Raw genomic sequence first — 13,132 nt, 5'->3', positions numbered from 1 at the left:
TGCCCACAGCAAATCTCACCTAAGTCAATGCATGGTGTACATGTATCTCGCCAACTATCCATCACGAGGTATCTGGGCGTAGAACAATGAAATTTAGAAACTTCAAACTTTATACACTCATATCCATCATTACAATCCCTATCAAAAACAATGTAGATAAGATCATCTCAAAAAGAGCACAATCCTGTAAAGACATAAAGAACCACATTAGTAAAAGTGAGACTATTCAAACACTGATCTACCAAAGAGCTTCAATTGTAGTGTTAATGCCTTACCTTTGGTTTTGGGTATGTCTTTCTTAAGAGGTGGGAAGGTTAGCAATTGTTGAGGAATTTGAGCAAGATAAGAGGATTTAGGCAGTGAAGTGCTAGAATCTATGCTCAAAGGAGACTCATGTAAAGTTGGATTTGTCTTAGGTACACAAGTTGATGGTGGAATTGTGTAACAAGGAGAAATTGGGACAACTGGTGATTCAATACATGTTTGGAGAAGGTCAACACAAGTAGATTTGTAGGTGCTATTACAACCACCTATCCTATCTTGAAGAGGTTGTGTTGATTTCCTTTGCAGCCCCACTGATATGCAGAACCAAGAGTGGCTTTTGGAATCTTATTGATACACTCTTCTGCCTCTAGCAAACCATGACATTTGGGAAGCCAAAGTGCTGTTGCACCCTCATAATAGCCTTGTGCTTTAAGAACATGCTTTGGGACCCAATGAGTGACAATCTGAGGTTTAGGCTTGGAAAAGATGTGCTTTTTAGGAGGTTTAGCAACTAGGCTAGATGGTACAACTTTGTACGCATCTTTGGGTAGCCAAATTGACAATTGCTTCTTACTTGGCCTTCTTTGAGCAGTGACTAGAGTAGTTGGAACATGCCAGCCATGGCCCTCACTTGAGGACTCATCGATTATCCACATCATTTGTCTTGGAGCTTCAAGAGCAGATTTTGAAAGTGGGTTGTGTAAGGTAGAAATACCACCCTTTTGACATGATAAAGCTCGTGGAGTACTAGATCCCAAGATGCAATCAGAATCAATTTGCAATTTGTATTGTCTATTCTTCTAATCTAATGAACAATTGGTAGCACTTAACCATGATCGACCAAGAACAACCTCTACCACTGCCTTGGACTTACTAGCCACATAAAAGGGAACTAACATCTGGTGATCCTGAATGGACATCATAATAATGACACATTTTTCCTCTATAGGGTTATCTTCACCTGAGAAGCTTCGTAAGTCAATAGGAATGTGCACAAGTATTGGTTGTCCCAAGGCTACCCATGTGTCAAATGAGAGAACATTATAATCTACACCAGAGTCAATTAAGGTAGAGACAAAGTAGGTAGTCTCATGAAGATGAAGACACACGTGAATATTGAAAGGATCGACATATTGTTCAGTAGCCAACTGTAAGGTCAACGCAGAAGCCTTGCGATGCTCCTTGGCTTTTGCAACTCTAGCTTTAGCTTCTTCTTGAGCCTGACGTTTAAGTAGGTCATGTGCTTCTTTCCGTGTGTGGGCTGCATGTATTTGTTGAAGCATGACTTCAGTTAATGGTTCATTGTATTTCTTGAGACGACTTCCATTAATGAAGTTAGGCATTTGTTCACCTTCTAGTGTCTCTAAATGCACTGCACCACTTGGAGTAAGCTCATTAATCACAAACGGTCCTAGGCCACGTTTCTTGAGCTTTCTCTTATGCTTCTTAAGTGTGTGCAAGAGCACAAGGTCCCCTTTTTTGAATCGGCCAGTTGATACATTTCTATCATACCATTGCTTTTGTCTCCTCTTCTCGGCATACATCCCCATTACAGCCAATAAGCGGGTCTCATCAAGCTTTTCCAATTCATCAATGCGTTGAGAAAGCTCATGACCAGTCCAGTCCAATTGTTTAGCAACTCGTAGAGTAGGTACAAGAAATTCAATGGGAAGAATTGCATTTAGCCCAAAACCAAGCTCAAATGGGATTGTGCCCATAGATGTTTTATAGGCTGTCCTATATGCCCAAAGAACTGAGTGCAACTTTTGCTCCCAATCAGTCCTATGTCCCTCAACAATCTTTGTGAGTGCTGTGCAGAGAATCTTGTTAGTACTCTCAGCTTGACCATTGGTCTAGGGATGATAGGGTGCAGAACGCTTGTGAATTACGATAAATTCTTGAAGTAAAAACTCTATGGCCTCATTCACAAAGTGCACACCTTGATCACTAACGATTTCAATAGGTAAGCCATAACGTGTAAACACGTACTCATACAAGAACTTGGCTGTGGTTTTGGTATCTTTTTTGACTGTAGCCTTTGCCTCTACCCATTTGGTCAAATATTCAGTTGTGACTATAATATATTTGGCATGTGTGTGTGACGAGCTGGAGGTTTAATGGGACCGACAAAATCAATACCCGTTTGGCAAAAGCACGTGTGCTTAACATAGGCTGCAATGGCATATTGTCCTTTGTGATGGGGGGTTTGGTCTTTTGACAATCGTCACAACGTTTTACATATTCTTCGGCATCCATTTATAAGGTTAGCCACCAAAGCCCAGACCACCTAATCAACTTAGCTATGGTATTGCCTGAAAAGTGTCCACCCCCAACACCTGCATGTGCATGAGTCAAGATTTTCAAGTAGTCAGCTTCACATACACACATGCGTAAGTTGCCATCCTTGCTCCTCTATCAGCATATAGTTGGCTACTTCAACTTCAATAGCATGCTTTCGATATTTAGGAATTGTTCGATCAGTATGACCATGCTGAAGATAGTCCACAATATACTTACTCCAACTTGGTGTAGTTGAAATTTGGAATAATGTGACATTATGAATTGGCTATTGAATTTGACATGAAGCACAGTTACAAAAAAAATTTCCAGCATCCGCATGCATGGTAGGCCACCATTGCCCATCCTGAGTTATATATTGCACACAAGTAGTAGCTGATGCATGGATTCCACCAATACCCTCATGTGCCCATTTCAAGATCTCCTCATATTGGTCAGGGTTAGGTATAAGCTGCAACACTCCATCATTACCCTGACGATATAATCTCCCTGAGAGTAACTTGAATGGTCGCCATAGGTCCACATTAGGACCCGCTAGTTGTATCTGCCCACTTGTCAAAATTTCTAAGATGGATTCAGACCATTTAGGAGTTGTCCCTACAAGGAAAAGTGTTGAATCTAACATATCATCATCCATACCCATAGGAGCTTCGCCAGAGGTGATTCGAGACAAATGATCTGCCCTAAGATGAGTTGTTCCTTTTTGGACTGCCACTTCAAAATCAAACTCAAGAAGGATGACAAACCACCTCACAATCCTTCCAGTTGCACAAGCATTATTCACCAAATATAGCAGTGCTTGATGGTCCACAAAAAATATAAATTTGCTTGCCAAAAGGTAATGGCAAAAATTTTTCACTGCATATATCATGGACAAACCTTCTCTTTCTGTTGTGGTATAATTCTTCTTAGCATTGTTCAACTGTCGACTAGCATATGAGATTGGAAAATCCTTATTATGTTCTCCCGATTGAGCCAAAATACATCCACTTGCAAAGTTTGAAGCATCAATATGGACATGAAAGATTTGGTTCCAATCTGGTGCCCATAAGATGGGTGCAGTCACTAATGCTTGCTTCAACTTTTCAAAGGATTCCTCACACTCGTCAGTCCAATTAAACTTTACAAGAAGAGCATATAATGGTCTGACTAGGACAGCGTACATGTAGATGAATCGACGATAATAGCCACAATGTCCCATGAATATTTGTACCCCTTTAGGGTTGATAGGCCGAGGTAATGAGACAATGACATCAATTTTATCCATATCTGTTGAAATCCCATTGCGAGAAACAATATGGCCCAAAAAAATTTCTTGTCTTACCATGAATTTGCACTTGTCAGGATTCAAGCATATAGGATAAACTTGACACTTTTGAAACACGAGTCTGAGGTGTTCTATATGATCATCATGCTCTTGTGAGTGAACACATAAATCATCCATGAAGATCTCAAGAAATAGCCTAAGGTACTCCTTGAATACATGACTCATCAATCGCTAAAAGGTTGCAGATGCATTTGTTAGACCAAATGGCATAACACGATAGGCAAAGATGCCATCTTCAGTAGGTTGTCTTGTGTTGATCCTTTGGATCAATTGACACTTGATTGTAATCGGAGAATCCATCCAAGAAACTATATGCCTTTTTTCCTACAACTCATTCCAAAACATGATCCGTGATTGGAAGTGGGTAATGATCATGTACAGTAGCTGCATTTACCTTCTTGAGGTTTACACATACTTGAAGTTTTCCATTTTTCTTAGGCACCACGAGACCCATTCAGTGTGTTCAATCTCATAGATAAATTTTGCCTCTAAGAGCTTGTCTATTTCTTCTTTTATCTTTCATGTAAAATTCTCATTGTAAGTATAAGGACGTTGCTTGGAAGGCTTTGCATTCTTTCGCAATGGAATTGTATGCTGACATATGCTTGGATCAACTCCTTTGAGGTCTTTATAACTCCAAGCAAAAATATCGCGATACTCCTTTATTGTTTGAATTAATAACTTCTCCTCGTCTAAGGACAGGTCTGTGGCAATCCACACATAGCGAGGCTCTTCTCCTGGCTTAGCGATATCAAATTTTTTTTGCATCTTCTGGACCATCATATGAAGCCCTTGGCATGCTTGGCTTTTGTTGCATGGGCTGTGTTGAAGAACAATCTTCCGATCTTGAAGTGTACTGTGTAAAGTTGGGGGGAACATTGAGACCTTATTCTTGTCCACTTGAGTCATCACTAATTGAAGACCATGCGGTTTTGAGCTCTCTTTTGCAATCTTGCATCAGAGTTTTTTGTTCAACCATTATCTTTGCACTTCCGACACTCTCTTTTGAATATCTGTTTGAGACTTGAGTTTTTGTTTTGGTCTCTTTGTTTTTTTGTAATTTTTGCTAACAGTTTTTAGCTTTTCTCCTAGTTGGAATCCATCTGATCGTTTTACTTGGTCTTTGATACTATCTTGTGCTTGGACATAGTATAGATATCCATTCTTTCCTGAGAAGTGAGGTGGTGGTCGAGAGTGTTCATTCTTAAACTCCTCGTTTTCTTTTTGTATTCTCTCACGTCATTCCCTCTCATCTTGTTTACGGATTCTCTTATGGCTCTTATAGCATTTACGTTTAGGTCGGCTTCGAGGGGTCTCTACTTGAACCTCCCTTCCTCTCAAGAGTAGGCATGCCTTTCCTAACTCTTCCTCAGGGATTATCACATCATTATCAAAATCAGAGTCCCATCCATCGTCCTTATCAGCATCATTAGCAGATTCGAATGTTAAATCCTCCACTGAGACTTCCTCTACATGCAGTGCTGTTGTGGATGTATCTCCATAGTACAAATCATCTAAAAGGTCACATGGTTGTACCATTCGTATAGGAATAATGTCATATCCATCTGAGTCACAAAATTGAATTGGCTTAGGTAAAGCACATGTTGATAATGTTACAAGGACATGACTCCATTCTAGGGGATCAATTAAGTGCTCGGGGGAAGGGTTGTGGAATGTATACCTCATCTGACACACTTCGATTATCCTTAAGTCTCTCAGTGTTAAAATCCTTATACGAGGCTCCACACATCCACATATCTTCTTGCCCATCTGACAATGTAACTCTTGAGCCCTCAGATGAAGCAGAATCAAACTCATCTATTGGAGACCTTGTTACATCATGATATGAGTGATTCTTTAGGTTGACCCTTGTGATGACAGAATCATGTCAGAGGTACAAATAATTGTATCCCCAATCTTGAATCACTTGAAATTGTCGCATGAATGGTCTACCCAATATCACTTCATAGTTTGGATGATTTCCAAAATCCACTACTGCAAATGTGTGCTCATATTCAATCCCACATGTGGTGTGACCAATATGTTCTCTAGCAGCCCAATGGGATGTTCTAAGCTTCCATCTGCTAGCTGCAAGCTTATCCTGATATGTTGGCTATATATATAGAGACATTCTATATATAGCCAACATGATATTCCTAATAGCTGGTTTATCCCACTTTTCCCAAATGGACCTTGTCACAATGCCCACTCCTGCACCACTATCAAGTATTGCAGTTGAAGCTACTTTTCGCACTTCTAATGGGAGGGTAGCATTTCTCTGATCGTCCTCACAAAATTTTCCTACTTTGTTGATAGGAACTGGCATAACATGCTTTGTCTCAGGGTGTACAGTACAATGATGGGGTGACTCTTTTGTAGCAAAACCTGCTCTGACAAACATGTGGCAATATCATTCCACAACTCTGGTCGAAGCTTTATCAAATCAAGCAAAGGTAAGATACAAGCTAGTGGTGCTGACAAAATAGCTTGCACGATACCCATATCCATCTCCTTTGTCAACCTTCTATGCATGGAGGGTATCCTCAAAGTTTGAGAACAGTTCTCATATTCTCCCAAATAAGATGGTAAGGTTTTCATTGTATGCTTACTTCTAGGTGAAACAATTGTTTGAACTTCCTCCTGGATGCTTGGGCGTCTAAAGTTGTTTTCTGTGCCCCTGGTAAAATCCACTTCAGAATGGAGGTGAAATAATAGAGGACATATTCTCATTAACTTTCTCATGAACTGCTACCCACATCTCATTTGCCATGTCCTCGTTAGCATCAATAACTTCATCATTGCATGGGAAGGCAAGACTAGGTGGTGGCAGAATGCCTTCTTTCAATGGGGTGTCAATTGGTGCAGACTTCTCGCTACTATGAGCTTGTGAGATCAGCTCACTTTTCATTTCCCAACTTGATGACACTTCTGGTATGGTTTCTAATGTTGGCTTAAGAGGTTGGGCCCCAAGGGATAGGTGGAAGTGGGCCCTCAAGTATTGATTGAGCTTCCCTAATGAGTTGCTGATGTACAGCTAGATTGATCTTCTTCTCTCATGAGGGTTTGGGTATTCTTGAAGCTTCTTGGGTAGCTCAGATAAAGCTATAATGCGACTTCTATGAGAATCAATGATGGCATCTAGAGTCTCGTTCACCTTATCCACAAAACAGAACCCTCAGAACTATCCTTGGTTGTACTAGGCCCAAGTTGAGGTTGATGCTCCTCGTGCACTTCTTGGGATGTAAAAGCTTGATCCTTCATGTTTTGTTTAGAGACTTCTTGAGAACTACTCGATGCACTCTTAGTTTTCTTGTTGCAGCTCTTTTTCCTCCTAGTGGTCCTTTTTCTATTGGAATGTAGGGTCTTGTCCACTAGATTTGCCTTTGCATCCCTCGTTCAAGGTGTCTCATCAATCTGCATTTCGGCATTTCGTGTCTGTGATCTAGTCATGACTCTAAGTGGCACGACATCCTCATTCTCTGATGAAGGTGGTGATGGAACTACCCCTACAAAGTTGAGTGAGACCTTTGGTTGAGAGGTGCCTTCTTCATGTGGTTTCACCAAACAATCCTTTGGAAAGTGTTTTACACAACACCCTAGACAATATCTTTCAATTGGTGGAAACTGTGGTACTGTTGTATTGGATCGAGCTGCTTGCCTTGGGCGATGTGGACAATCACGAGCCCAATGGGGTTCTCTGCACTCATAACAAGGGCCCATTAGTTTGGCTTCTACTTTCCTTTGCTACCATTGACCTGAGGGGCCTAGAGTCCTAGGTTGGTAGCCGCCTAGCAACATCAAAGAATTTTGTTCCCTTGGTTGAGGCTCCAGTGCTTGGCTTGGATATGCGGGACTTTCAAAGAGATTTTCCTTGGATGAATATGATGCATATTCCTCCTCCACATAGCTTGGGTTTACCAAGTCTCTACACATATTTGTATTGTCGTAGTCAACAAACCTCATAGGAGCAGTCCCAGGAGCAGGAGGTTGAGCTCCAAGTACAGGTCGCACTTGCTCTTGTGCCATCGGTGGCTTACGTTCAAAATTAGTATACTGTTGATGCATTTGTGGAGCCACTTCACCCCTTTGTTGCTCATGGTCCTGTCTCATTCTTGCAATGCGAGTACATTCCTGTGTGGTGTGGGTAAAATTCCAAGCACAGGCCTGGCACCACTTCTTTGTGGGTTGGTTTGTGACTAGAGGAGAAAAGGTATTACATTCTTTGGTTTTATGGTTACCGCCACATGCTCCACAAAGATGAGGACCTGAAGGTAGTACACTCCTCATTCGCTTCTACTGCTACTGTTGTTGTGGCTACATGGGTGGGCGATAGGTTTGTCCCAATCTCCTTAGTACTAGGTTAGCTATGTGGTCTGGATTTACTAGTGCGCTAGACCCTGAACTTTGGTCATCACCCCACTGATCTCTATGTTGCACCTCAGGGCCAGTACCATCTTGGAATTTGAAGTTATCTATGAAATCGATAGCATCATGGCAACACTCATTGAAATTTGTATGCTTCTTGTGTACATGGCCTCAAAAAGGTTCTGTACAAGGCATTAACAAATAATACTAATTCAACACCATTCAGAGCACATCAGAGCACAGACTTTGATTCATCGTGACAGCATAATGATTACACAAACATCAAGAAAGACAATAAAACACTGCGCAAAAACATAACAGAACTTCTCCTTCATTCATTAGCGATCAGAATCAACGTTCCATCCTCTAATCGCTAGATACAACTGTCAGGGTAATAACTACTCGGTTTAGATCCCAAAGGGTACATTCACATGTAACTAACCCCCAAGCCCTTTGACTAAAGCCTAAGAATTACATAAGAAAGCCCTAACACTTCGCACAGCCTGGTGGCTAAATTTTTCCCAAAAATTTAACCTGAACCCATCAATCCCTGATCAGCAAAATTTGATTTCTGCAGTGATCCTCTGATCATGTAAAGAGAGTGTCTAGAACAAAATAAAATTTCCCTAAAAAGAAAATGCCTAATGTTTTTCTGTTTTTTTTAAAAACTAGTGTTGAAAAACAGTGTGGTAAACATTCCGAGCATCACTATGCCTGACCCGGTTGGTCAGTGAGAATCTCTAAGACCTGCTCCTGCTGTGCTTCCACGTCCATTTGAATCTCCTTTGCAATGTGGATCACCATCTCAGGGTCTTCATTATCTAGTAAAGCTTTATCCATACCCATCAGCAAGCCCACGTGCTCATCAGAGCTCTTTTCCTAAACAGCTCCAGATGTTTGTCCTTCAGCATCACCTGCTCCTTCTTCCTGTGTCTAAAAAAGGGCTCTAATCTTCTTCAGCTTCCCTGCAGAAAATTTCAACTTAACAAGCTTAAAAGGATTAGAACTTGGACTTTCTATCCCCATCATATGAGATTCCTCTGGCCTGATTGTGCTTTTCAGAGCAAAACCACTCGGCGTCTTATATTCTAGCATATCCTCTATTTCATCCACCTTGCTCTGAAACTTATACTTTTCAGCTACAAGCTATACCACCTCAGCTTCCACTTGAGCAATGCGCTTCAAGTTCACCTCTTGCTCCATTGTGTTCACAATGCCTTTGCGGTTCTGATAAGGCTTGAAAACAAACTGCCCAATTCTTTCTCTGATCTCTGTCCATATCATTGATCCCTGTTGGATCATTTCTGATTTGATTCTCCCCACATCTGCTTCTTCAGAGACTAGAACACCTCCTACAGACAGTTCTTCATGCTCACTTAATATTTGCTCCTTCATCTGTTCTAAGGGTTCCAATCTATTTAGAAGAATCCTATTCTCTATTTCAAGCTCCACTTGTCTTTCAAGAAATCTTTGCATCTCTGACTCTGCACTATCCTTCAAAGATGTCGTCCATTCTTCAAACAACTTCAGAGACAATCTATTCTTAACCAATTGACTAGTCTGTTCAGAGATCTCCTTAGCTGAAGAAACTTTCAACTCAACCATGTCAGCATTCAGAGGTTTGATCTGATTTTGCAACACTTCAACTTCTTGAGCTTTTTCTACAAGCATTTATCTAAATTGATCATTAGCCTTCTGCAACTGCTCTTCCGCATAAGCTCGATTTTGATATTCCCTAATCTTTTTAACTTGCTCTGCAGACAAAACTTCCTCAGAACTACAAGAGTATCTCCCACATTTTCTTTTGTGATAGTCCAAGACTGCTCTGAACTAGATTTAACTGCCAACAATGGAGTCACCTTCGAAGGCATCCCTTGCATCTTCAATAGATCTGATCTTTTGCTGCCTCTTGCCACATGTTCCTTTTCACTCAACTGCATCTTCTTTGCCAACTTGGTTTGAGAAAGATTCAGAGATTGCCCTATCCCAGATACTTTTGTCCCTAAAAATGGTTCATCATCATCATCTATCCCAGACTACAACACAGAAGTTGTAGCCTCTTCCAAACTATATCCTGCCTCCAAGAGACACCCTACTATTTTTTGCTCCTCCTCTGTCAACTGTCTATCCCTAAGTTTCCTCTTCAGAGTCAGAGCCACTGTATGTGAAGAAAGTCTAGGGTCCATAGGCTTTGCAGGTATAACTATTTGAAAAGAGTCATAATCAAATAAGGCCTTAAGGAAAGGACCTAGCCTGCTCTTACTAACTGCTCTCCTTTTATCCTTCTCTCCCACTTCAATCATAAACCAATCCACATCTACTCATGCCTACAGCTAAAGGGGTATAAGATTCTTTTGACATATAATCAACCTTCTGGAGTAAAAGAACACGCTCCATAAACCATCACAATTGCTGCTTCCTGGCGGCTTCAACTATCTTCAAATGATAATAATGTCTGGAGACCATAGGATTCCCAAACTCTCTCTCCATATCCTCATCAAAAACTAAATTCAAAGCTTCCAAACCTGGGTTAAAAGGTAATTCAAATACCTGAGAAATCAGAGCTGGGGTTATCCTTGTACCTCCTTTGAGTACTCCCTCTGTCTTTCTTAGCAGAGCTAGCTATGTGGGAGCATATATATTGTCTTGCCACTCAGCCCAGGCTAACTTTGCATACCCGATCAACCCAATTGAAGTAAGCCACTGAACGTTTGCGTTATTCTCCAAATCCATGCTGTACTTGAAAAGTGCAAAGTTCTCCATCAGGATACCCAGAGCAGTAGAAATATCCTTCATAGAAGTCTCCTCCTGTTGCTCCATCTCTTCAGAATCCGAGCTAAAACACTGCTCCACTTCTTTGCTTGGCACTGAATGCTCTCGTAGGGACTGTCGAACTGATGTGGTCTCCGCCTTAGGTCTCCCTTGCTACATAGCCTGCTTACCCTTCACCATGGCTAACCTCTGCCTAACAGTATTCAGAGCAAGAAGGTCCGGCCTACTGGTAGAACTACGGGGCATGTGAGCAGGGAAATAAGGAGAACAAAGAGAAGAAGAATGAGGTACACAGCACACAGCACAATGAGGCTTCTAGAATGGATGCCTCTGAAACGCAGATGTCACCTCTCGCAATCTCCCCTTCCATACACTACTAGAACGGGCTGGATGAATTCGTGCATGCTCTCCCCTCACTGGTGCGGGTTTATAGGGATTCTCATGCATCACGTTGGCCATTACCACAAATAATGTCGGACAAAAAGTTAAATCAAGCCAATTGACAGCCAACTCGTGCGAAATGTATTCCCCACCGTTCAAATTTAAAAATCCAAGCGGACTCTGATCCACACAGAAGCTCTGAATTTCCTCTGTTATCTGATCTTTTACTCTGCCCTGATCTGAACATGTACTCTAAACTACAGGGGGAGTGCCCACAAATGGCTTAAGTCTAAACCCATTCACCCTTTTTGGTACCAATGTTCCAAAGGCATCTGAAAGCATGAAGGTTCCTTGCCCTAAGTCTTTTTCAATTCTGTAGGGTCCAATGTACCTGAGCCTCAACTTCCCTGGGTGTGGCCCTAACTTGGAATTGTAAAGCATGACCCAATCTCCCACTTTGAAGACTTTGAACTTGAGATTCCTATTCACCCAAGCTTGTCTCCTTTTTTGAATGATCTCTGAAACATAAGCACTCATTGCTCTGTCTTCCTCTAACTGATTCAGATTGTGCTGTCTATAGATCAGAGATTCTCTGAGTGGGAGTCTGCTTTCTGCAGCAACTCTCAAGCTAGGCACCACAAACTCCATGGGTACTACTACTTCTAACCCATAAACAAGCCTAAAAGGAGTCATTGGTTACTTTAAAAGCTGTTTGAAATGACCATAAAGCTGAGTCCAATTTCATATCCCAATCAAACTTGTTGTCCTGAACAATCTTCTTGATGATTTTAAGCAGGATTTTGTTTGAACTCTTAGCTTATCCATTTGCCTGGGGATGATAGGGAGTGAACTTCTTATGGAAAATCATATGGGTTTGAGTTAGCTCTCTGATAACATCATTCAAGAAGTGTGTTCCCTGATCACTGACAAGCTCAATGGGACATACAAACCTTGTTATGATGTTACTATACAAGAATTTGGCCACACTAGCTGCTTTATTATCTCTGAGAGCCACTTCTTCTACCCCTTTAGTATAGTAATCTGTAGCCACTAGAACATAGCTCTTACATGTCTTGCTCTTTGGCTTAATAGGACCCACAAAATCCAATCCCCATTTCTAAAATGGATCTAAAGGTAGCAAAGGGTGGTTTGACATCCTATCTTTAGAATTGGGTTGGCGCACTTGCTGACAAACCAAACATTCCTTGGCATATGTGTGAGCATCCTTCGAAATTGTTGGGCACCATAGACCTGATTGTAAAATCTTCTTTCCTGTTATTTTCCCTGAGAAATGACCTCCAGACAACCCTGCATGTGCCTCTTGTACCACTACTGCTTGTTCAAAATTAGGAACAAATCTTCTTATTATCTAATCTATCCCCTTTCTATACAATGCTCCAGCAATGACTAAAAATGGTTTGCTTTTCAGCACAAACTTCCTTTTCTGATCCACACTCATCTCTTCTGGTAGCAATCCATCTCAGTGAGAAACAGCAACATTTGATCATAAAAGGAGTTAGAGGTCCAGCTTTGAACAACAATAAAAGGAGTTAGAGGTCCAGCTTTGAACAACAAACTGATCAGAGTCAGGGAAATAATCATTAACTCCTGCAGCATCTTCATTACTTTCAAGTCTGCTTAAATAATCTGCCACAGCATGCTGATTCCCTGGAGTATGTACTATCACAAAGTCAAATTCTTGCAACAACAACATCCATCTTGCTA

The 13,132-nt window shown here is 41.2% G+C and overlaps 1 protein-coding gene across 1 annotated transcript; it reads right to left on the bottom strand.

The window, feature by feature from the left end:
• Nucleotides 1–11,659: 11,659 nt before the first annotated feature.
• LOC147606114 (uncharacterized) lies at nucleotides 11,660–12,100 on the bottom strand. Its single transcript, XM_086792903.1, has one exon. The coding sequence runs from the start codon at nucleotides 12,098–12,100 to the stop codon at nucleotides 11,660–11,662; it is 441 nt and encodes a 146-aa protein (XP_086649029.1).
• Nucleotides 12,101–13,132: the final 1,032 nt, after the last annotated feature.

This window comes from Cibotium barometz, chromosome 58 (genome assembly GCF_041138505.1).
Source record: "Cibotium barometz isolate CiBa-2024 chromosome 58, ASM4113850v1, whole genome shotgun sequence".
NCBI lineage: Eukaryota > Viridiplantae > Streptophyta > Polypodiopsida > Cyatheales > Cibotiaceae > Cibotium > Cibotium barometz.
Note: the sequence above shows the minus strand (reverse complement) of the source record. Positions and strands in the feature narration are given on the sequence as shown.

Excerpts from the sequence above, each read along its gene's own strand:
- LOC147606114 (XM_086792903.1), bottom strand. The coding sequence starts at position 12,100 with ATGACTCCTTTTAGGCTTGTTTATGGGTTAGAAGTAGTAGTACCCATG.